The following is a 26,568-nucleotide window of genomic DNA, read 5'->3' on the forward strand; positions in this document are numbered from 1 at the left end:
GCGCTGCAACACCTTATACCCTCAAAAACGATGGTAACATAATTGTAACCCATCAAGCAGAGACGATTTTATAGTCAAGACATAATTTTGTAATTTTATTTTGTATAATAGGTTTGTTTATTAGACTTAAAATCTGTATCTGGTCTGTACTATAAACCTTTCCATTCTAAAGCTGTAGTAGAAGCTATTATATGTGAGTATGTTTTACTGCCGCGGCTATATTCACGAAAGAATTAAAACTAAAGGTTGAGCCGAGACGGTAAAGTTATGACTTTCTTTTATCATTCCTTCTTGTAACTAATTTTTGGCCAAGATTTAGGATTCGTCATCTTTTTTTCTTCTAATTCATTAGCCCATTCCTGTAGTTGCTTGCCGCGACACGATTAATCTGTTCATAGTAAAAGAGCGAACCCAAAAATTCTTAGTCAAGGGAACCAATCATCTAGTGTGGGAGTAAGGTCCCTAAAATAAATCGCTGTGGACACTATTTGATCTAACATCTAAGGTTTTTTTTGTTTTGTTTTGTTTTTGTTTTTTTTTTTCACCTGCAATTATTACTATACATTGATCAGTATATTTCTTGATCACTAAGAGTAAAGATTCCTTTAATTACTTCACAAGTTGTAGCTTTCGCTTGTAGCATATATAACGCTTCAGTCTTGCCTGAATTAAAAAAAATCAGCGACTACGGTGCAAGATTCAAGTGCAGAACGGGGATGCATTTCCCAGAGAGACATCACCTGGATTGGAGTTTATTACCTGTAAATGAATAATAGTCCTTGACTGGCCGTTATTCTCCTATAATCAGTGTTTGTTATGCATGCTCTATAGGCACACAGATCTATTGGTTATATACAATATCTAAAAACTTTGATGAAACTGTAAGGATTTGAGGATTAGGGAAGTATCGAAACGATTAACTTTTAACCTAGAGTCTTCGGTGACCACTTGCATCCGCCCTCCATAATTTTAAAAGTCAGCGGTTCCAAAAGTCTCCTGAAATGTTATAAAATTGCATGCTTTTTGCGAAAGAAACTGAGAAAGTGACTAGCCAGAAATTACACTTGCCTTCGTCTAACGAAGCGAAGAGCTGTCAAGAAACAATTATTGTTATATTATATCTTTTATGATAAGTTCTTCCTTAAATAAATATTAAAGAAAGGAGTTCTTCATTTATTCTTTCAATTTTCACCACCCATTTTCAAAAGCTTGTTTTTTTCCAGCACCTGTGAAATTTAATTCCATAGAGTATAAACAAACAAACCCAGAAGTTAGGCACTGAAAAGCTAATACCGAAGTTATTATTCTTAACCCTCGATTCTGTTCATCCGTCACGACGGACGAGTTAGAGTCTGAAGTTAATAGCGCTAGCTATTTCATCAATAGACAGCTAAAACTGATTGCAGTGGAATGAGAAAATTTATAAAAACCCTCTTGGTTCACTTGCTACCTTTCTCTGAACATAACGTATTGATTTGTTGGCCTAAAACCCGAAAGTAAGGAAATTAAAAAGGAAATAGGAAAAAGGAAGGAAAAGAATTAAATACAATTCATAATAAACAAGAAGTCAGTTACGTGTCCTATTCTGTGTGACACATTCACCTTCTTTTTTCGCTCAAGCTAAAAATATACCACTGGCCATGGAAATCTCAGAAAAGTAAAATGCTATCTGAGTTTACTAATGGCAAAATGTTTTATGTGTTATACTATTGTTTCTGCATTTTTACTCTTTCCATTCAGATCAAGCATATTAATAGAAAATGAGCGTTCTTTTGGTCTTGAGTATTCACGAGACAAATCGTTCGCGGCACCTTCAAATTCCTCTTTTAACTTTTGTAGATCAGACGTTATGTCTTTTAGTCGTTCCTTGAAATCCAGGAAGTTTTGCATCATTGACATCTTCCTGCTGCTAAGAATCAGTCCTAGAAGAAGGATTGTAGAGGACATTTAAAGAAATGAACCACTAAATTAATCCCTGAACATATTACTTTTGTCTTTCCGATTGTCAGTACACAAATAGTCGATATTTGATTCGGTCATTAATCGTTTGAATGAATGACTATTTTCTCACTGAAAAACGGACTTACATAATTACTTATTATTTGACTGACAGACCGACCTTTCAATAAGTATTGAACTGTTTCATGTAACGAAGGTTTCCACATTTCTGATTAAAATCTCACTGGCTGATTGGATGACTGACCGACCGACTGCCTGACTAACTAACTGACAGACTGACCGACTGACCGACTGAAGGACGAGTGACTGTCTCATTGTCTTTGATTGCCATCTGAATTTAAAAATATAGAATTACACCAATACCTCGAATTAGTCTGGCTGACTGACAGACAGACTGACAGACTAACTGACTGGCTGACTGACAGACAGACTGACTGACTAACTGATTGACTGACTGACTGCCTGACTAACTAACTGACAGACTGACCAACTGAAGGACGAGTGACTGTCTCATTGCCTTTGATCGCCATCTGAATTTAAAAATATAGAATTACACCAATACCACGATTTATATTAATTAAGATAGAACAGTTTTCTTCAAAAGGTATCTGTTTTATATTTACTCTGCAGGAACCTATGGTAAATTAATTTAAGAAGTAGTTACCTTTTCTCTTCTTGCGTACCGTTGGTTTACAGTTGGTGTAGACTTCCCAAAGTTTGCCGATGATCATTAGGAAGGTAAGTATTCCCAATAAGGCCAATAATATAAATTTGGTCATTTGTGAGCCGGTGGAGAATAACCCTTCCATTTCATCGGACAAATCTGCTGTCTACAAAGAAACAAATAATTTTCAAACTCTTGATTGCGTCGGAATGAATGCTAAACATGAAGAGAAGAATGGCGCGTGGTGAAATATAGAAAATTCATAAAAAAACAATTAACTACCTGTAATTCGGCAGGGATAAGTTGCTCTTTGGCAGTGTCTTTTGCAACTGCAACCACATCCTTTGATAACTCTTTCAGGCTTTCCCCGCAAACCGAAAGCTGAGTTTTTCTAGCCAATACTTCGTCATCAGAATCGTTCGTGTCATTCGGTGACGCCATTACGTCATGGCTCACGTGAGCCAGGTAATATTCCATTGGATAATCGATGTTACGAATCATTCGGATCTGTCTGTTTCGTTTTAAACCAGATTTATCCAAAAAGTGAAATGCAGTGTTGCGATCCACCATTACTCTTCCAATTGTTCCTTGGCTAAGACTTTCTTGCATTTCATCCAGGTTGTTGAACTCTGTTAATGAAAAATTTATTTGATTAGTTCGCCAACGCAAATTCTTACATTAATAAAATAAGAAAAAGCGGCGGACAAATTTCTCTTTAGAGTTTTGATACAAAAGTATATGAAATATAACTGAAATTAAAAGGTAATTTTTAAGCTTATTTTTTTACCTTCGTAGTCGTTCCTGAAGAACAATGGTCATGCAACGCGTTATACAAGAACATTAAAATAACCTGGAAAGAATTACTTACTGACAAAGTCTGCGTCCAGCTCCATAGCGACCATATGCGTTTCAGGATTCTTGTTGGACACACCCACCTAACAAGTAAATTAGCGTCAGACAAATTTTTATGTGCCAGTTGGGCTCTTATAGATTGCGCAAGAATGATTTTCGGTCTATGGTTCAAGTCTATTTTCAGGTTTTCAATGTCTTGTAAGAAGAGGGTTACCGCAGTATAGAATCGTTTGTTGTCTAAAGGAGTGGGCATACCCGTAGTAAAGATTACATCGTTTATAGTTCCCGCTTTCACAGGCAACAAAATAGCGCCGAAGAGAAACTTACATTTTGACTCGTCAAGTCACTGCTTCTCGTCTGGAATCCAATAGTTAATTATGTTTTGTCAGAGCAAGTATGTATCTCAAAATGAAGAAGATTTCATGTTTAATTGACAACAAATATATACTTTAGACTTCGTTTGTTTCTTTTTTCTTTTTTTGTAAAGCGCACTTAAATAAAAAGTAGCATAATTTTCAAAAACGAGTTTAATTTTGAGCACCATTTGAAAAATGATCGAGTAATACCACTAGCATAATATGCTACTTTTACTAGCACAATCTATAAAGGCTTATTGCCAGATGATAAGTACTTTCCTCTTGCAAAGAATATGAAAAACCTGTACAACGAAAGTACACTTAAGTTGTAGTTCCGGAAAGACCCACCCTAAATAATAGGAACAGGGAAGGCATTGTTGTTGAAAGGGCCAACAATATCCGAAGTTGTACAAAACCAGAGCAATTTTCCACTTCGACAATCAATTAAAATTGTTTAATGCTAATTTCATTCTTCCATACAACTTGCTAACTCGGACTCAGGTAGCTCATAATTCCTAGCTTAGCTGTTCGAAGTCTGAGTAGCGCTAATCCGGGGTTAATTTCATGCGGGTTTCTTTACACCTTTGTTCAGCAACCTCTTTCGAATAATTTTCTCTATTTTTTTTTCCTAAGAGCATTTAATAAGTGTGGAAAAATCGTAACAACCTTTCTTTACAGCTTTCAGATCTTAAATAAGATTTCACATTACTGCTGAGTTATCTGAACCATGCTTTTAACAACTCGGCCCTGAAGGTTTGAGTCACAGGGCCGAGTTGCATTTTAGCTGTTCCTGAGTTCGATCGATGAGGGTAGGATCCATTTATTGGTAAAATAACTTTTCCAGGGAAAAGCCTTTCGACGCTTCGTTTAGGATAAATTGAAAAATGTAGGGAATCTAATTTGAAACCAAGAAAATAATCAACTAATATTTCCTTACAATATCACACCTGAATCAAACATTAGGGTCACGAGAATAAAAGAAATGATCACCAACTAAAGAAACTCTTGATTATTAAAAAAAAATTCTTTTTTCCAGCACCTTAAGAAATGTATATAGGAAAACATAGAGAAGAGGCATAATGATGTTAGGGTGCAAAGGGTTTTAGGTATTCATGTTAGGGTTACTAACCTTTTTGCCACCGATGTCCCTACATCTCGTACCATCCAGGGAAGCTTGGATAGTATTTGTCATTAAGGCGGTGAAGAGCGACAACGTTATAGCTCCTATCAGGATCCATATTATACCAAATAAACGTCCACAGAGGGTTTTAGGCGTCTTATCACCGTACCTAATGAGAAAAAGGAACCAAATATCTTTGCGCTTTGAGGATAGTCTAGCAAGTATAGGAAGAGGGTTGTCCAATACACCCAAACCGCTACGATTCGTCAGAGGCAGTTTGCGAATCGTTCTACCGGTTAATGCGTCTCGTTATATCGGAAATCTGATAAACCGTCTCTCATTAGATGGAAACTGGAAGTCGATTTGCAAATCACTTAGGAAATATTTCACAAGTAACTGTCAAGGATTGTTGAAAATGTTGTCGAATTGAACGACTCGTCTAAGTTAAAGTCGACCCGTCACACCAGAAGTCGATTTGCAAGACAAAATATGTACTAGAAAATATTCTGAAAGGGGGTTGCAGATTTTGTTGAATCGTACGACTCGTCGCAGCTGATGTCGACCCGTCTTACCGGAAGTCGATTTGCAAGACACTTAGAGAATATTCCGCGAGTAACTACGAAGGTGGGTTGGAGATGTCGAATCGACTCGAATCGAACGACTCGTCACAGTTGATGTCGAACCGTCATACTTCCGGTGTGTAAATCTAAATCAACTTACTCTACTGTCGTAAGTGTTTCCACTGCCCACCAAAAGCCTTCTGGTGATCCTTTCGTGAACAAGGGTGAAAACTGAGACGCGTGTGAACGGTGTTCCTGTCGTGAAAATCAGTACACTTCAAGCTTACTTAAGGCCCTGCTACAACGCGCAAAGTTTGCAGCAGTATTACTCTATCCGAAATTGTGGCATCTCGGAATAAAATGTCCTTATTTGATAGTTTGCATCATTGCAACGGTCTTTATTCACCTACAAACAAACAAACCTTATTTGTAGATTCATGACTTGTGGGGCATTACAGTTTTCTTTCTATTTACTGTGAGGTCCTTTTTTTTAGTTTGGCTTTCTATTTTGTTGAAGCGATAAGGTGTGCCTAACTAACCGTTTACTCAAAAATAGTGCTGTCGATTCCTACTTGAACTATTTTCATGCTAAAGCCGTAACAATTAAGTTTGAATCTAACCTTACGTAGAATTAAAACTGAAGAGCTTCAGAAGCTGAGTATAGATTGACGATGATAAGCCTTAACTCTTACCAAGAGCCAAATGATCACTCCAGATATCCCTGACAGCAATATGATATAAGCCAATATTGGCCATTGTGACGTAATGGAAGTAAATAACTGTTCCCGTGACTCTGCTTTGCACTGCTTTAAGTTCACAATCATTGAACACCCGGATGATACAAATGCCCGGATGAGTGTCACACTGTCTAGACCCGTAAGTTTTTGTTTTGCATCCGATAGAATTGGAAAGCCAAAATCAACCGACCCATTTTTAATCAATTTCACTATCTCGTCTTGATTTTGAACAAATACTGGTACCATTTTGCAAGCTATGGGGTCTGTTGCATTTCTACCAAGGCAAGCCATGTGCACAAACCATTTTAGGGTTAGATACATAAATCCTTGGTTAATACTTTGGTTCATAATGTAAGGAGGAAAATCTAGCAAGGCAAATTTGAATTTGCATTTCGTTTCTTTATCTTGTTCCTGACGAAGTTGACGCGTTCGGCGAGCTTGACGATGTTGCCTGATTTCACGGGCTTTGCGCACTAATTCTGATTGATCGATTGAATCAAGTTGGAGCTTTTGGCTGCTGGAAAGCCATAAGTCGCAGCAAACCATTAAAGATAGGACCAGTCTCAGAGTTGCAACATGCATCGTTAACACCACCAAGATATGATATGGTTAGAAACCTCCCCTGAGGCTACCAGACTTCAAGTTGTCAGATCTAACCAGAAAAAAAAAAAACAAACAAACAAACAAACAAAAACCACAGATGCCAAAGTCGGTACAATATGTTATCTGTTTGCAAGCTTGCTGTTTTATAATGCATGGGTGCAATGCAAGACCAAATATCAATGTGGTTTCCATTACATTTATATGAGAATATTCACGAAGAAGACATCATGCACTTGAAAAGAATGGAACGAAAATATGATTTTAACCTTCTCAAAGGACTCGAAGAAGTTTCTTATAGACAAAAAGTTATGGAGTTCTCATTGAGGTAGCGATCTGCTCTCCTGGCAATATCCAGCTACCCTCACTAAACGCTTATTTTTCTCAATTTCCGAAAACCGCCTATTACGATGCATTTATCTATACTACAAACTATACTTTGAATCTCCAGACTAACAAAATTTGTAATTGTGGCAGATGCAGTTTAAGGGCTTGATTATCAAAATTCTGAGCCAGAAAATAACAATTTTTAAAAGAATCCTACATTAGCTCTTTTTATTTGAGATCTTTTGATAAAGTATAGTTTTTCTTCGACTCTGCTTTTCTGTGTCGGGGAACATAACGGCAATTTTGGCATATTAATGTGTTCTACAAAATCTGTAAGTAAGGCTATGCCAGGATTATAAATAAGTCCCCATTGTGAACAAAAACACCGCGTCAATGTAATTTTTTTTCTAACACTGCAGAATATTTTGAGTCCTGGGCTGTGACGCCAGATTGAGCGAATGTTATTACACAGTTATTTGCGGGGGACAGAGCGGGGACGGACTCTAAACACAATTGATGAAGTCTGGCGAAGGGCTGCATAGAAATTTGAAAAGACGGAGCGCGTTTCGATCTTCGATTAAGAAATTGGGAAAGTTGACTTTTAATGAAAGATATTCAAAAGGGAATCAGTAGACATAGTGCAGTATGAATAATAATCATTATGGGAAATATTCAGAGCCAGGCAAATAAATGTGCTTTCAGCTGGCTTTGGCAAAGCCAAGAAATTATTGAACTGTCACTACTTGACTACTTCTACTTCTTCTAGGATCTCATTGGCAATTCAAATAAGTCACAAAAATTCTGAATTTGGGACAGGTTTTCGTTAATTTTATGAGAGTCCATTAAAAAAACTCCAGATAACAATATCAAAAAAAATATCAGAAATTAGTCTACCAACTTCTGTAAGGATAAAAAGCGTTTGGCGAATTTTACGATGTTGCCTGATATCACGGGCTTTACGCAGTAATTCCGATTGATCGATTGAATCAATTCGGGGCTTTTGGCTGCTGGCAGGCCGTAAATCGGAACAAAAGAAGAGACAGCGCTAGTCTTATGGTTGCAACATGCATGGTAAAAACTGCCGAAGAATTGAATTACTGGAAAACCTTCCTTGCTTGCACACTTGAAGTTTTGCTGTGATCTCAACAGATAGCGCGGGCTCTTCAGAGAAATATGTTACTGAAAGATGATCAACGCCATAATATAAGTCAGTGTTCGAACATGAACAAGCCCATTTATGTTACACTTTATAATGCTATCGTTTTAACGAACCGATACTTATCAGGATTTCCTTAATTAATTGCTGATAGTATTAAGTTGGGAAGAGGATAGCCGATAGATTAACGAGTTTCGTTATCATCGTCTATAATCATACAAAAAAGGGAAATACTCCTGTGATATTTAGGAATTTCAAAAATAACTTTTCTATATATGTCGATGTCCAAATAGTTAATGGTGTAAAACACCGATGAATATAGGAATAAATACCATTTTGCGTACGATAATCGAACGGCAAATACGAGAAAATGCGTGGGAATAACTGCATTCGGATGGTGAATCACCGATAACAACGCGTTTTATCTGCGCAAACAGCTAAAAAACGCCAGAAAACATTTTATTTCTTTACGTTGACCAACCCGTGAACGTTGGACGACACGTTGTTTTCAAGCGTTTTCTACGTATTTTCTGTCCAAGAAAATGGTAGGAAACGCTCTGTCTTCGACAGAAAACTTATTTCAAAGCAGTCTTTTATTACTGGAAAACACCCGTAAGCAACGAATACAAACAATTTTTCCATCTGACACCGCCTTCTTAACACCAGGAAAACAGTTTTCGTGGAGCTAACTGTCAAGGAAAACTGCTAGATAATGGAACGAATACTCCAATTCACCGAATCGAAATTAACGGGAAAACGTTGATTTTCTTGTCGGAAAATGTCAGAAAAATGCATGAATAATGCCGCGTTTTCAAATGTTCAGAAATTGTTTTCCGAACCGGTGAACACCATATGTTTCGCAATGAAGCGAGTACAAAGTAATGAAATAAACAAATACCTCAAAATACATGTAGAAATAACTTTGCTCTATACTATTTAAATGCTTGCAATCCTGCAATCATCATTCCGAACTTCATCATTCTTATTCACGGAAAACGTGTCAGACGTATGATGATTCCGAACAGTTAGTAAACGAGGAGATTCACAATTAGAAAGGACATGCAAATAACAAATGGTGGAAGACAACACTATCCATTTTTAACCTTTTCTCTTGCGACTATTTACAGGCTGTTAAACTTTCAGATTCATCGATGGTTTCTAACTAAAAATCTAGAAAAATTATTAGTCGACGCCGTCTTGTTATAAACGGAAATTTGGGAGACATATCTCATGAAGTTTCGTAGAGCCCTTTGTTAAAGAGGAAGCTCTACGTTATCAAGAATCAGAGTGAGCCTAGCCTGCAGTGCAGGCGTGTTATTAGGCCGAGCTAACGTTATGTGCTCGCGATCGTTTTTCCGACCAACCATGTTTGATTTGGAGTTAGAGTGAACGGTGAACGGAAGGGCAAGAAGACACCTGCCCGAAGAGGCTGTGGAAAGGAAAAACACCCCCTGAGTAGTTGCGCGTCACTTCATTTCCTGAAGATAAGCGGGTAACCAATCAAACTGAGTTAAATTAAAAACTAGAAGCAGCGTCTTCCGACAAAAACAAACACACGTAGAGCCGATGAGTGAAACGGTAAAGAAGTTTTGTTCTTCAGCTAGAAAAGAAATGTCTTCGACGAAATCTCCTCTGCGGTCACAAATATGAGCTGATATTTAGTACAATCTATATTTTCAAACGAAAATCCTTGAGTATAGCTTGATATATATAGTTTGACAACTTTTCTTCCATTTGATCGTAAACGATACTTTGAAGTGACAAATAAATGCACTCAGTGGTTTGCACGCCATAATTTGTTTGATGCGAACCGGCATACTCTGGTGAAACAGTGTGGCCGGTTGTTTTTGTTTGTTTTTTTTCCATCAAAGAAAAAAGGGCTTCACCAAAACATATACGTATAATAAACGTATCTATAGATGTCCAAATGGTTAATGGTGTAAAATACCGATGAATATAGGAATAAATACCATTTTTTGCACTATAATCGAACGGCAACTATTTGAAATTGCGTGGGAATAACCGCATTCGGGTGGTGAATCGCCGATGACGACGCGTTTCCTCAACGCAAACAGGTGAAAAACGCCAGAAAACATCGCATTTCTTTACGTTGACCAACCCGTGAACGTTGGACGACACGTGGTTTCTAAGCGTTTTCTACGCATTTTCTGTCCTAGAAAATGGAAGGAAACGCTCTGTCTTCGACGGAAAACTTCTTTCTAAGCAGTCTTTTGTTACTGGAAAACACCAGTAAGAAACGAATACAAACCGGTTCCCATCTGACACCGACTTCTTAACACCAGGAAAACAATAGTTTTCATAGAGTTAACTGTGGAGGAAAACTGTTGGATAATGGAACGAATACTCCAATTCGCCGAGTTGAAAGCTACGGGAAAACTTTGGATTCTCTCGTCGGAAAATGTCAGAAAAATGCATGAAGAATGCCGCGTTTTCAAATAGTCAGAACTTGTTTTCCGAACCGGTGAACACCATATGTTTCGCAATGAAGCACGGACAAAGATGATGAGATGAGCACTGTCTTCTGACAAAAACAAACACGCGTAGAGCCGATGAGTGAAACAGTATGGCAGTTTTTTTTTCCTTCACCAAAACATAATATATGTATAATAAACATATTCATAGATGTCCAAATGGCTAACGGTGTAAAACACCGATGAATATAGGAATAAATACCATTTTTCGCACGATAATCGAATGGCAACTTCGTAAAAATGCGTGGGAATAACTGCATTCGGGTGGTGAATCGCCGATAACAACACGTTTTCTCTACGCAAACAGCTAACAAACGCCAGAAAACATCATATTTCTTTACGTTGACCAACCCGTGAACATTGGACGACACGTGGTTTTCAAGCGTTTTCTATACATTTTCCTGTCCTCGGAAAATGGAAGGAAACGCACTGTCTTTGAAGGAAAACTTCTTTCAAAGCAATCTTTTGTTGCTGGAAAACGCCAATAAGCAACGAATACCAACCGTTTTCCCATCTGTTAACCGCTCTCTTAAAAAGGAAAATTGCTGGATAATGGAACGAATAACCCAATTTGTTGACTCGAAACTAACGGGAAAACTTTGGATTCTCTTGTCGGAAAATGTCAGAAAATTCAGAACTTGTTTTCCGAACCGGTGAACGCCATATGTTTTACAATGAAGCACACACACACAAAATAATGAAATAGACAAATACCTCAAAATATATGTAGAAATAACTGTGCCCTATACAACTGAAATGCTTTTAATCCTGCAAGGAATAAGGCGTTTGATCATTCCGAAGTTCATCATCATTATTCACGGAAAACGCGTCAGACGTAAAATAATTCCAAACAATTGGAAAAAAGAGAGGTTATTTAAGTTTCAATTAGAAATGATATGCAAATAAAAGATAATGTAAGACAACACTATCCATTTTTAGCCTTTTAGAATGGCTTTCGTTGCATCATTTTCTACCCGTTTTGGTCGGCTGATAATTGACTTACTCAGGCACGTTAAGGCATGGTTACAACGTGAAAACGAGGCAAAAAAAATAATTTTTTCATTCCAGGTCGTTGTAGAAGATCAAATTTAACAAATGTCGGCGAGGTTATTACTATGGAAATTATCTATCATTCCATGCAATACCATTGCCATAGCAACCATAATTATATTATAGTCACCCTTGACGACGCCCAAATTAATTACCTTACTTTGAATTGAAATGGGGCAAACCAAATCTTCAGGACTTGAATCAAGTTCGCTTAAACCGTATTGAGGAATAGTTGATTCATAAGAGTTAACCCTGCAAAGGCGTCAGCATCAGCCATATGTCCGTGGATGAATAGGTAAAAGTCAGGAAATCGTCACGGCAGCAGTTTGGAGGGTCTTTACGTTAAATTCTTAATGGTTACGAGCTTTGGGGTCAACATTGCAAGGCTAAAACAAGAAGAAGAAGTTCAGCAGAACTAACTTATGTTAAACTTTTTCACACTTGAATCGATTTTCTTTCCCCCATGGTGCAAAATAGGTCGTCACTCGACAATGTTCCGATTCGGACGCCATTTTGTTTCACGGCCGTTGGGAGACTGAAACAGAAACTTCGAATCCCTCTCCCCTGGGGAAGAATTTAATTGTATTTATGCCCTTTTTCTGGGGGATATGGTGAAATGAACTATGGACTAAAATGCAGACTCCAAGATGACGGTCGAAGGAGAGGATTCTTCGAGCTCTCGAATTAAGATTAAATCGGGTCGTTTTTAACTTTAGGGTGCCTAACAGCCATTTAAAGTGTTCTTCTAAGCTACAAAATACATTTCAAGGTAGTGTTTTCTTAATATTTCCGTAATTCTTTAATAAAAAAATCGATGAAGAATGGCAATGGTCCATTCAAACCTTCGTAGACTTTATATTAGTAAATGAATGAATAAAGTGGTCCGCAAACGCGGCTCGTATTACATGTTACATGAGCTCCTTAGTTTTTGGCGCGCAATTTGTCTTAAATTTCGAGCAGTTAGCTAGTGCAAGTAGCAGCGTGGAGAGTTCCAACTTGTGTTAAACTAGAACACTGAAAGGATTCCCGGTGAAGGAAATGCAAAGTTTGCTGCTAGATTGCTGCAAGATAGAAATCTTCAATGAACATTTTTAAGAATACCCTGGGCTACACATAAAACGGGAAGACTTCATGCGGCATTACAGAACCATTGATGAAAATTTTTACAACTGGAGAAGTGAAACCGAAAAAGAAGCATACCTAACAGCATTTTCCTCAATGAACTGGAATGAGGGCAAAGTAATTAGTAAAGAAGGGAAAAAAGATCACTCGTTGACCAGCTGCCAGGCCTGTCTTTTGTTCAACTCTCAATTACAATCTACCTTCCCTATAAGTAAGTTTTGCAGAGGGGCTAGGAAAGGACCTCTGACTAAACTTAACAAAAATGTCAGGAGACAATGTCAGAGAGAACCTAAGGTCACAAAAAGGAAATTAAAAAGCATTGGGGAAGCAATATATGCCACTTACAATGAAAAATGCCTGGAAAACTTTCAAAAATCACTAAGTGAAATTCTAGTGCTTGTCCCTGAAGCGGGTCTTCAAAAGAAGCCTTCACCTGCTGAAAAGAAAAAAATGAAGAGAAATGAGCGAAGGCAAACAAAAAAAGAACTAGAGACCAAGATGTCACAAAATGACACTGCTGTTCACCTTAGCCTTCGTCAGTCTTACAGTTCAAGACAAGTCCAAAGAATGGCCCTGTCCTTTGAAACCTTTGAAGAGGCCGAGGAGAGAGCAAAAACGACCCCACCAAAGGTCAGGGAACGATCCCACACAGCTTCACCTGCTAACATAGAAGGAAAGTTGGAACAGCTACTTGCAGATGTACAGTCATGGCCTAATGGTCATCCAAACTGGTCAGAAAAAGCCAGAATGTATAACAAAAAAAACCAAGGGAAGTGATTCGACACCTGGCAATGGATGACAATTAGTCAAAGCCTTTTTTAAATGTCAAAAAAAGGAGGCATTACCCGATTTAAGCCCCCATCAGAAGTGCATCTCAATTCAGAGGATGTCCTTACAGGTAAAAAAAGTGGTAAATTTGTAACTAAGCCGACAGTGGAGAGTTACATCTCTGCAATATCATTATAAGCGAAAGAAATTGTGTATTAGGATTGAACAAAATTTGATTTATTAATTAAAGAACAGTGAGATTTAAGAGTTACAATTTAGAATTTAGAAGTAGAAGAAGAAGGCCTGAAGTAATAAGAATGCATACCGTATAATACTTTCATGGGTTTTTTATCATTTCTCTAGCCTCATGTAAGAAAAGGTTTGATTAATTTTCCAGGATTGAGGGTACGCAGGGCTATGAGGAAGCAAAAGGGGGGAGAAATTTCTGTGCCTGTGATGCAATCAAATAAAAAACTCAAGTAAAGCATCCATGAGGGAATAGAGAGTGGCAAATTTAACATAGAAGAGCCAGTGATAGAAAGAGAGATTACCAAATTGGCTATAAATGCACAGGGAGAGATAGAGCAGAAGAAATGCCACTTGCAAGCAAGGAAAATTCCCTTCCAAGACATTAGAAAAGAAGCATTGATTAAAAAACAAAGACCTCCTTCAAATAAAAAACGATGCATTTTATGAAGAGCTTAGTGAAAGTGAGATTCGTGCAGAGCTAGAAAAGATCAGTGAGGATATAAGGGGAACACATGATGAAATCAAACAAAGGCTGAAAAGCTTTCAGCGGAAGAGGCATTGGCTGATTTGGCATGACCATTCAACCCTTTCAAATTATGGTCACATGCTCTTTTGTGTCAGAGAGATGTATGACCCAGCAATTCATCTCTCTGATGCAGAAGCTAGAGTTCAATATGGAAAAGATGTGGATGTCCAGGCAACAGTGGAGAGGCCCTATCTGTATATGCTGGGGCAGAGCAGTTCCAGCATTGAAGATCAGATAAAATTTGTTCCAGCCAGACATGATGATTTAGTAAATTTAACCCAAAGAGTGAAAACAGAGGAGGATGTTGGAGTAGAAGATGAGATGAGATTCATGAATGGAGACAACCCTGCAGCAAACTTTGAATGTGGAAATCAGCATGGAGGGCATTATGATTGCCCAGGTTGTGAGGGGCATTTAAGCATGTGCCACGATCTAGATTACATGGCCCAAAGAAAGTAAAGAACATTGACCGAACGGCAACAGCTGCTGTTAGCAGGAAGGAAAGGAAAAGAGGCAAAACAACTCTTGAACCCATTTAAAGATCTCAAGGTCAACGAGCTACAAGCTGAAATTGAAGCAAGAGGACTTGGAGATTCAGACAAAACCAAACCAGAACTTGCAGAAATTTTAAATGAAGAACTTGGAGGGGCAACAAGAATTCCAGCACTGTTGTTTGGGGATGAGAGTGTTTCTGTGGAAAGTCTCTACTTCCAGTCCTATAAGGTACTGTGTTTTGAAGCTCTTCACTGCTCCATGAATCACATTAAAAACATTCTGGAAGAAATCCCACATCACATTTCTCACATTGATACACTGATAAAACTTAAAGAAATACTAGCTGTCAAACTTAACAAAGAGAAAAAACGAGGAGTACATTATCGCAAGACACTAATCTAGTTAACTATAGCCCTTTACCAGACAACAACCCATGATGTGAGAGCTTTGCTGGCCACCCTGTGCGAAATGGTGGAAATTTTTTATGCCCAGGACAGAAAGCGGTCACCAAAGTTGATTTTAAGGTTGCATAACCTGTGTTGGAGGCATGCAATTTTGTGCCGAAAAGTGATGACCCCAACTAGAGCCCTAGCAAGCGGAAAGCTCTTTGACATATACATCCATGCATGTGTATCTCATTCCGCCTTTCTTCTCCGTCTTGATTCACACCGTTCAACTAATGCAGAGATGTTTGAGAGGTTGTTTGAGGAGCTGACCGACATCACCAGGAAGACCTGGAACAACCGAGTTGAAAGCTTAGTGAGCAATGCAGTTCTGCATATGCAAGCAGAGAAGACTTCAGGAGGAAACACAGCTGTGACCTGCATCATCAGGCAAGAAAAGGAAATCAGCAACATCAGCAAAGTCCTACCAAAGCTGGGAGACACAGTTTTATCCAAAGATGTCATCAACACACATGCTAGGCACTGGGAGGCTCACCTTCAGTCTATTGCTGACTTCCTCGTACCGGGAGAAGGAGTTTGGTGGAGAGAAATTGAGGATGAAGACTGTATTGAGTTCTTTGATGGTCCTGAGGAAATTGAATTCAGGGAGCAAGGACCTTCCCTTCACCACTTTCCCTCCTCCAATATCAGAATGGAGAAAATTTTCCTTCAACACTGCTGGGAAGAATGCATTCAAAGCGGAATCAAAATCCCAGCTACCAGAATTCCCAATGAAGAAAACCATAATGGAGAAGAATGCATGCAACAGAATCTGCCAGTTCAAGATCAGTCATTTCAAAGTGATGGTGAATGTGAAGAAGAAGCTGAAGATACAACACTATTAATTGATGAAGAAGAGAGTACTGAAAACCTAGAAAATAATCAGATTCCGGAACCCCAACAGCTGAGTGAAACAGTGCAAAATGAGACAGGTGAACCACTGGCTAAGAAACCAAAATTATCGGAAATTTTTTTACCATCCAGCAAAACAGCAAAAGCTCCTTCAGAGATTCTTGGCACATTCTTGGTAAATACACTTTCACTTAGACGTACCTCAGCCGGAATAAGTTGTTCTTTTGCAGTTTCCTTAGCAACCGAGACCAGGTCTATGAATAATAGACCACACCGCACCTGGACAGTTCTTGTTTTCTTTTAAATCGTTGCTCCTCGGAGTCATTGGATTCATTTGGTGACCTTGTTGGTGGTGGTGTGACATCATGGCTTACATGCACCTGATAATACTCCATTGGATAATTGATGTTACGTATCGAATTTGTTTGCCTTGTTTCGAGCCAAATTTATCCAGATAGTACAATGCAGTGTTATGATCCAACAATACTCTTCCAATTGCTCCTTGGCTAAGATTTTTGTTGCATTTCTTGAAGAGAGTCAAACTCTGTAGATTAGAAGTTCCTTGATCAAATCAATATGGGAACGTAGGTTAATGGGTTTAAAGAGCTAAAGTCCTTTGCTGATGAAAACTAACTCCGTTCATAATGTGCAGCTAGTATTGATTAACTGATTGTTGATAGTAAAATTCACAATGGTAGTAAAGGATGTGAGAACTTTATTGAGGTAGAAATTCCTCGCTCGTTGAGAAAGTTTTAGTGTGACCACGAAGGTAATGAAATGATTTTAACTTGTTGCCATTTCATCTTGCTATAATTTCTGGCATTACAGCTCATTGTTACAATAAACGAATTCTCACTTACTGATGATCTTTGCATCAAACTCTTCAGCAACGTTTTGGGTTGTGAGAAAAGGAGCTAAGACACCAACCTGATACGAAAAACACAATAATTTGCATTAATACCAACAACTATAGGGAGTTGATTTATGCTACAAGTACTTAGAGAGGACTAAAAAGGTACATTTATAAAAATAGTTTTGTTTTCAAATTAAAACTAAAGGACAGATCCGTCTTCTTTTTGGCAACACTTAAGATGAATTTATACGCACCTCTTTACCAGCGATATCTTTGCATTTTGTGCCATCAAGGGCGGCTTGCATGGCACTGATTCAGTTAAGCCTGTGAACAATGACATCATAATTTCTCCCACCAGAACCCAGATAATGTCAAATATATGGCAAAGAAAGGACTTTGGAGTTAGGTCACCGTACCTAATATAGGAGAGGATTAATCATAAAAAGCTGCAACTAAAGTTTAAAACTTAGAAATACGTTTAGTTGCAAATGCAGTTATCTTAAACAGAATTGAAATACCCCACTGTTGTAAGGGAGAGCACGGGCCGCCAAAATCCTTTAGGGTGCATCAGCCGTAAACAAAGGTGAAAACTGGTCTTTGTTAACTCTGCGTTCCTGCAATCAGGAAGGAAAACTCTACTTTTATAGCCTGCAAAAAAATGTTACGGTGTTTTAACCTGGAGCTATCCCAAAATAAACTGTTTCTCCCGGATCACTTGGATATCGTTCATAAAAAAGAACAAGAAGAAAATGCTGCATTATCTCCATTCTATCAAGAGGTCAGATGTACATATCATGACCAGTAAAACAAAATTCATAAGAGTTTTCCTAAAACCTCCAGGTATCTCAGAATTCTGTCGTGTCCCATCGCCCAAACGTGCGGCCTATCTAAGATTATGCGGTACTGGATAACCAACATAAATCCATGTTCTTACCAAAAGCCATACGAGAATTCCTGAAACTCCCGGCAGTAACATCATACAAACCAGAATTGGCCATCGTGACGTAATAGATGCAAACAGCTGTTCCTCTGATTCTACCTCACACTTATTTAAGTTGCTATGAGAGAACTGCAAAATGACACAAATGCAGGGATCAGTGTGACATTAGGCAGTCCATCATCATCTATCTCATGGTTAGCTTGAAAGGGAAAAGTGAAATCCACTTGCTTGGTTTTCATCAGATTTAATATTTCACCTTGACTTTGCGCAAAGATGGCATCCATATTGCAAGCTATTCGATCGGTTGCTTGCTTGTCTAAGAAATCAAGCCATGTCCACAAACTATTTAATGGTTTGGTACATAAATCCTGGATCGAGACTTCTGTTCATGATATAAGGATTTAATCTAGGAAAGCCATGCGCCTCATGAAACACTGCTGCAATAAGGCGAGAAACTGTAACGTTTAAATAGCTCTATCTTATTTTAGCTCATTCCTATGAGCTGAGTTTTTTAGTTCTGAATAATACCATTGTATCTTAATGTTCTTCTGCACGGGAGAATTCATCGTTATGTCATTTGTCACATTTTGACAGCCACCAGACGTTTTACATTCGTATTACAGGCAATTTTCGGTTTTAAAAACCTTTTGTTCAAGTGAGGCAAGATGCAAACCTGTCCTATGAAAATAAGTTTCATTTAGCATGTATCATTCTCTAATCAAAGGTCTTGCAGTCATCCCTGTTTTAGATCAGATTTAAATAATCGTTGGTCAAATTGCAATCATTGTCATAGGTAAGGTAGGTAAAGTCAGCATAAGAAACAGACAGCTCATTTGTTCTGTGGTTCTACTCTGTCCCCACTTCGCCTTAGACATGTTCCAATGGCCTAATGCATGGTCAGTGCACTGGATTCTGGATCGAGAGGTCTGGGTTCGAGACCTGACGGGGTTAACGGGTTCTTTTCTTGGGCAAGACACTTTTCTCTCCCATGCCACTTTTCACCTAGGTGTATAAACGAGTACCAACAGATTGTCAGGGAAGCCTGATGAAATGCTGGGGGTGACCTTGCGTTGGACTGGCAACTCATGGGGGGGGGGGGGGTGGGAATAGTTACACTCTTCTTTATGCTAAAGTGAAACCGGGATAAGTTCCTGCTGAGTGGGTCAATTTGCTCGACTATGGAGCCAAGGAAGGCCAGTTTTAATCTTGTAAAATTATTTTATGGCCAGGGATTTTTGCTGTATCCCTAACAAAATCAACTGTTGACTCTCATGATTGATACTTTGTACATAGAAGAGTTATCTTCTGAGAGTTGGAAAACAAAACAAAAGTTATCAAAACAACCAATCAGAAGAACAGTTTACATTATCATTAGCCAAAGAGAACTCAAAGAGAAAACAAACAAACTGCTTCAAGAGCAGGAAAAATGCGAATGAGCAAGTTGCAATTGTTATCAGTTTCGCATCCGCTAGGTTAAGAGCATAGCTGAAGTTTTCTGGGCCAACCAACGAGCAGAGTTATTAGTTTTGTTATTGTAAATTAGTCTACATAAGATCACTCGATATTATTGAAAATTTCATTACTTAAAAGATCTTGTCTCAATTGATAAATCGAACCCGTCATTTATTAACTATTTTTTATAAAATTTCATGCTTTTCGCGAAAGAAACTGAGAAAGTGGCCAGCTAGAAATTACAATTGCATTCGTCTAACGAAGCGAAGAGAATTCAAGAAACAATTATTGTTATATTATATCTTTTATGATAAGTTCTTCCTTAAATAAATATTAAAGAAAGGAATTCTTCATTTATACTTTCAATTTTCACCACCCATTCTCAAAAGCTTGCTTTTTTCCAGCACCTGTGAAATTTAATTCCATAATATAAAGAAACAAACCCAGAAGTTAGGCACTGAAAAGCAAATACCGAAGTTAGTATTCTTAACGCTCGATTCTGTTCATCCGTCAGGACGGACGAGGTAGAGTCTGTAGTTAATAGCGCGAGCTATTTCATCAATAGACAGCTAAAACTGATTGCAGTGGAATGAGAAAATTTATAAACCCTCTTGGTTCACTTGCTACCTTTCTCTGAACATAACGTATTGATTTGTTGGCCTAAAACCCGAAAGTAAGGAAATTAAAAAGGAAATAGGAAAAAGGAAGGAAAAGAATTCAATACAATTCATAATAAACAAGAAGTGAGTTACGTGTCCTATTCTGTGTGACATATTCACTTTCTTTTTTTTTGCTCAAGCTAAAAATATGCCACTGGCCATGGAAATCTCAGAAGACTAAAATGCTATCTGAGTTTACTAATAACAAAATGCTTTATGTGTTATACTATTGTTTCAGTATTTTTACTCTTTCCATTCAGATCAAGCATATTAATAGAAAATGAGCGTTCTTTTGGTCTTGAGTATTCACGAGACAAATCGTTCGCGGCACCTTCAAATTCCTCTTTTAACTTTTGTAGATCAGACGTTATGTCTTTTAGTCGTTCCTTGAAATCCAGGAAGTTTTGCATCATTGACATCTTCTTACTGCTAAGAATCAGTCCTAGAAGAAGGATCGCAAAGGACATTTAAGGAAATGAACCCCTAAATTAATCCCTGAACATATTACTTTTGTCTTTCCGTTTGTCAGTACACAAATAGTCGATATTTGATTCGGTCATTAATCGTTTGAATGAATGACTATTTTCTCACTGAAAAACGGACTTACATAATTACTTATTATTTGACTGACAGACCGACCTTTCAATAAGTATTGAACTGTTTCATGTAACGAAGGTTTCCACATTTCTGATTAAAATCTCACTGGCTGATTGGATGACTGACCGACCGACTGCCTGACGAACTAACTGACAGACTGACCGACTGACCGACTGAAGGACGAGGGACTGTCTCATTGTCTTTGATTGCCATCTGAATTTAAAAATATAGAATTACACCAATACCACGAATTAGTCTGGCTGACTGACAGACAGACTGACTGACTAACTGACTGGCTGACTGAAAGACAGACTGACTGCCTAACTGACTGGCTGACTGACAGACAGACTGACTGACTAACTGATTGACTGATTGACTGCCTGACTAACTAACTGACAGACTGACCGACTGACCAACTGAAGGACGAGTGACTGTCTCATTGCCTTTGATCGCCATCTGAATTTAAAAATATAGAATTACACCAATACCACGATTTATATTATTTAAGATAGAACAGTTTTCTTCAAAAGGTATCTGTTTTATATTTACTCTGCAGGAACCTATGGTAAATTAATTTAAGAAGTAGTTACCTTTTCTCTTCTTGCGTACCGTTGGTTTACAGTTGGTGTAGACTTCCCAAAGTTTGCCGATGATCATTAGGAAGGTAAGTATTCCCAATAAGGCCAATAATATAAATTTGGTCATTTGTGAGCCGGTGGAGAATAACCCTTCCATTTCATCGGACAAATCTGCTGTCTACAAAGAAACAAATAATTTTCAAACTCTTGATTGCATCGGAATAAATGCTAAGCATGAAGAGAAGAATGGCGCGTGGTGAACTATAGAAAATTCACAAAAAAAACAATTAACTACCTTTAATTCGGCAGGGATAAGTTGCTCTTTGGCAGTATCTTTTGCAACTGCCATCACATCCGCTGATAACTCTTTCAGGCTTTCCCCGCAAACCGAAAGCTGAGTTTTTCTAGCCAATACTTCGTCATCAGAATCGTTCGTGTCATTCGGTGACGCCATTACGTCATGGCTCACGTGAACCAGGTAATATTCCATTGGATAATCGATGTTACGAATCATTCGGATCTGTCTGTTTCGTTTTAAACCAGATTTATCCAAAAAGTGAAATGCAGTGTTGCGATCCACCATTACTCTTCCAATTGTTCCTTGGCTAAGACTTTCTTGCATCTCATCCAGGTTGTTGAACTCTGTTAATTAAAAATTTATTTGATTTGTTCGCCAACGCAAATTCTTACATTAATAAAATGCGAAAAAGCGGCGGGCAAATTTCTCTTTAGAGTTTTGATACAAAAGTATATGAAATATAACTGAAATTAAAAGGTAATTTTTAAGCTTATTTTTTTACCTTCGTAGTCGTTCCTGAAGAACAATGGTCATGCAACGCGTTATACAAGAACATTGAAATAGCCTGAAAAGAATTGCTTACTGACAAAGTCTGCGTCCAGCTCCATAGCGACTATATGCGTTTCAGGATTCTTGTTGGACACACCCACCTAACAAGTAAATTAGCGTCAGACAAATTTTTATGTGCCAGTTGGGCCCTTGTAGATTGCGCAAGAATGATTTTCGGTCTATGGTTCATGTCTATTGTCAGGTTTTCAATGTCTTGTAAGAAGAGGGTTACCGCAGTATAGAATCGTTTGTTGTCTAAAGGAGTGGGCATACCCGTAGTAAAGATTACATCGTTTATAGTTCCCGCTTTCACAGGCAACAAAATAGCGCCGAAGAGAAACTTACATTTTGACTCGTCAAGTCACTGCTTCTCGTCTGGAATCCAATAGTTAATTATGTTTTGTCAGAGCAAGTATGTATCTCAAAATGAAGAAGATTTCGTGTTTAATTGACAACAAATATATACTTTAGACTTCGTTTGTTTCTTTTTTCTAGCACAATCTATAAAGGCTTATTGCCAGATGATAAGTACTTTCCTCTTGCAAAGAATATGAAAAACCTGTACAACGAAAGTACACTTAAGTTGTAGTTCCGGAAAGACCCACCCTAAATAATAGGAACAGGGAAGGCATTGTTGTTAAAAGGGCCAACAATATCCGAAGTTGTACAAACCAGAGCAATTTTCCACTTCGACAATCAATTAAAATTGTTTAATGCTAATTTCATTCTTCCATACAACTTGCTAACTCGGACTCAGGTAGCTCATAATTCCCAGCTTAGCTGTTCGAAGTCTGAGTAGCGCTAATCCGGGGTTAATTTCATGCGGGTTTCTTTAGACCTTTGTTCAGCAACCTCTTTCGAATAATTTTCTCTATTTTTTTTTCCTAACAGCATTTAATAAGTGTGGGCAAATCGTAACAACCTTTCTTTACAGCTTTCAGATCTTAAATAAGATTTCACATTACTGCTGAGTTATCTGAACCCTGCTTTTAACAACTCGGCCCTGTGACCCAAAGGTTTGAGTCACAGGGCCGAGTTGCATTTTAGCTGTTCCTGAGTTCGATCGATGAGGGTAGGATCCATTTATTGGTAAAATAACTTTGCCAGGGAAAAGCCTTTCGACGCTTCGTTTAGGATAAATTGAAAAATGTAGGGAATCTAATTTGAAACCAAGAAAATAATCAATTGATATCTCCTTACAATATCACACCTGAATCAAACATTAGGGTCATGAGAATAAAAGAAATGATCACCGATTAAAGAAACTCTTGATTGTTAAAAAAAATTCTTTTTTCCAGCACCTTAAGAAATGTATAGAGGAAACCATAGAGAGGAAACATAATGATGTTAGGGTGCAAAGGGTTTTAGGTATTCATGTTAGGGTTACTAACCTTTTTGCCACCGATGTCCCTACATCTCGTACCATCCAGGGAAGCTTGGATAGCATTGGTCATTAAGGCGGTGAACAGCGACAACGTTATAGCTCCTATCAGGATCCATATTATACCAAATAAACGTCCACAGAGGGTTTTAGGCGTCTTATCACCGTACCTAATGAGAAAAAGGAACCAAATATCTTCGCGCTTTGAGGATAATGTAGTAAGTATATAAATTCTCAATCTATACCTAATTGACCACTTCCCCGATAAGGCTTTTCAGGATCAGTAGACATGATTGAATTTATAAATGAGAGAATGAATGAAATTCCCAACTGGAAGGAAGCTGAACATTTGGCTATATACAAAGCGCAGCCGAGGAGTGAGTAGTGGAGGGTGGAGGGCCAAGACCTGGGACCTCCAGATTACAAATGCAGCACTCCAGCCACTAGCCCACACTGCCTCCCTCCTGTAGCATAATAAATGCCCTGCCCGTACCTAATGAGAAAAAGGAACCAAATATCTTTGCGCTTTGAGGATAGTCTAGCAAGTATACTAAGAGGGTTGTCCAATACACCCAAACCGCTACGATTCGTCAAAGGCAGTTTGCGAATCGTTCTACCGGTTAATGCGTCTCGTTATATCGGAAATCTGATAAACCGTCTCTCATTAGATGGAAACTGGAAGTCGATTTGCAAATCACTTAGGAAATATTTCACAAGTAGCTGTCAAGGGTTGTTGAAAATGTTGTCGAATTGAACGACTCGTCTAAGTTAAAGTCGACCCGTCACACCAGAAGTCGATTTGCAAGACACTTAGAAAATATTCCGAAAGGGGGTTGCAGATTTTGTCGAATCGTACGACTCGTCGCAGCTGATGTCGACCCGTCATACTGGAGGTCGATTTGCAAGACACTTAGAGAATATTCCGCGAGTAACTACGAAGGTGGGTTGGAGATGTTGTCGAATCGACTCGAATCGAACGACTCGTCACAGTTGATGTCGAACCGTCATACTTCCGGTGTGTAAATCTAAATCAACTTACCCTACTGTTGTAAGTGATTCCACTGCCCACCAAAAGCCTTCGGGTGATCCTTTCGTGAACAAGGGTGAAAACTGAGACGCGTTTGAACGGTGTTCCTGTCATGAAAATCATTACACTTCAAGCTTACTTAAGGCTTACAACGCGCAAAGTTTGCAGCAGTATTACTCTATCCGAAATTGTGGCATCTTGGAATAAAATGTCCTTATTTGATAGTTTGCGTCATTGCAACGGTCTTTTTTCACCTTCAAACAAACAAACCTTATTTGTAGATTCATGACTTGTGGGGCATTACAGTTCTCTTTTTATTTACTGCGAGGTTCTTTTTTTTAGTTTGGCTTTCTATTTCGGTGAAGTGATAAGGTGTGCCTAGCTAACCGTTTACTCAAAAATAGTGCTGTCGATTCCTACTTGAACTATTTTCATGCTAAAGCCGTAACAATTAAGTTTGAATCTAACCTTACGTGAAATTAAAACTGAAGAGCTTCAGAAGCTGAGTAAAGATTGACGATGATAAGCCTTAACTCTTACCAAGAGCCAAATGATCACTCCAGATATCCCTGACAGCAATATGATATAGGCCAATATTGGCCATTGTGACGTAATGGAAGTAAATAACTGTTCCCGTGACTCTGCTTTGCACTGCTTTAAGTTCACAATCATTGAACACCCAGATGATTCAAATGTCCGTGTGAGTGTCACACTATCTAGACCCGTAAGTTTTTGTTTTGCATCCGACAGAATTGGAAAACCAAAATCAACCGACCCATTTTTAATCAATTTCACCATCTCGTCTTGATTTTGAACAAATACTGGTACCATTTTGCAAGCTATGGGGTCTGTTGCTTCTCTACCAAAGCAAGCCATGTCCACAAACCATGAAAGGGTTTGATACATAAATCCTCGGTTAATACTTTGGTTCATAACGTAAGGAGGAAAATCTAGCAGGGCAAATTTGAATTTGCATTTCGTTTCTTTATCTTGTTCCTGACGAAGTTGACGCGTTTGGCGAACTTGACGATGTTGCCTGATTTGACGGGCTTTGCGCACTAATTCCGATTGATCGGTTGAATCAAGTTGGAGCTTTTGGCTCCTGGCGAGCCATAAATCGCAGCAAACCATTAGATATAGGACCAATCTCAGAGTTGCAACATGCATCGTTAACACCGCCAAGATATGATGTGGTTAGAAACCTCCTGAGGCTACCAGACTTCAAGTTGTGTTCAGATCTAACCAAAAAAACAAACAAACAAACAAACAAAAAAACCACAGATGCAAAAGTCAGAACAATCTGTTTGCAAGCTTGCTGTTTTATACTGCATAGGTGCAATGCAAGACCATATCTCAATGTGATTTCCATTACACTTACATGAGAATATTCACGAAGAAGACATCATGCACTTAAAAAGAATGGAACGAAAATATAATTTTGACCTTCTCGAAGGACTCGAAGAAGTTTTTTATAGACAAAAAGTTCTGAAGTTCTCACTGAGGTAGCGATATGCTCTCCTGGCAATAGCCAGCTACCCTCACTAAACGCTTTTTTTTCTCAATTTCCGAAAACCACCCATTACGATGTATTTATCGCCACACAGCGTGCCGTTATCTGAGTTAGTGTGCTTACAGAGTGCCAAGATTATAAATAACTCCCCATTGTGAACAAAAACACCGCGTCAATGTACTTTTTTTTCTAACACTGCAGAATATTTTGAGTCCTGGGCTGTGACCCCAGATTTAGCGAATGTTATTGTACAGTTATTTGTGGTGGAGAGACTGGGGGCGGACTCTAAACACAATTGATAAAGTCTGGCGAAGGGCTGCATTGAAATTTGAAAACACGAACGCGTTTCGATGATCGATTAAGAAATTGGGAAAGTTGACCTTTAGTGAAAAATAT

The 26,568-nt window shown here is 38.4% G+C and overlaps 2 protein-coding genes and 1 pseudogene across 2 annotated transcripts; 1 reads left to right on the forward strand and 2 right to left on the reverse strand.

Annotated features, from left to right (window-relative positions):
• Positions 1–1,297: 1,297 nt before the first annotated feature.
• Positions 1,298–6,830, reverse strand: LOC131780514 (uncharacterized). The gene is made up of 7 exons (XM_066162619.1): positions 6,204–6,830; positions 5,672–5,766; positions 4,961–5,120; positions 3,492–3,558; positions 2,906–3,252; positions 2,624–2,789; positions 1,298–1,922 (listed from the first exon to the last, which is right to left on the reverse strand). Exons 1-7 carry the CDS (start codon positions 6,828–6,830, stop codon positions 1,702–1,704), a joined length of 1,683 nt encoding a protein of 560 aa, XP_066018716.1. The 3' UTR covers positions 1,298–1,701.
• A 7,807-nt stretch (positions 6,831–14,637) lies between these two features.
• Positions 14,638–16,632, forward strand: LOC136279001 (uncharacterized; annotated as a pseudogene).
• A 3,821-nt stretch (positions 16,633–20,453) lies between these two features.
• On the reverse strand, positions 20,454–25,844 carry LOC131780512 (uncharacterized). The gene is made up of 7 exons (XM_066162635.1): positions 25,203–25,844; positions 24,675–24,769; positions 23,646–23,805; positions 22,289–22,355; positions 21,703–22,049; positions 21,420–21,585; positions 20,454–20,674 (listed from the first exon to the last, which is right to left on the reverse strand). The coding sequence occupies exons 1-7, from the start codon at positions 25,827–25,829 to the stop codon at positions 20,454–20,456; spliced, it is 1,683 nt and encodes a 560-aa protein (XP_066018732.1). The 5' UTR covers positions 25,830–25,844.
• Between the last annotated feature and the right edge of the window lie 724 nt (positions 25,845–26,568).

This window comes from Pocillopora verrucosa, chromosome 2 (assembly GCF_036669915.1).
Source record: "Pocillopora verrucosa isolate sample1 chromosome 2, ASM3666991v2, whole genome shotgun sequence".
In the NCBI taxonomy this organism is placed as follows: Eukaryota; Metazoa; Cnidaria; class Anthozoa; order Scleractinia; family Pocilloporidae; genus Pocillopora; species Pocillopora verrucosa.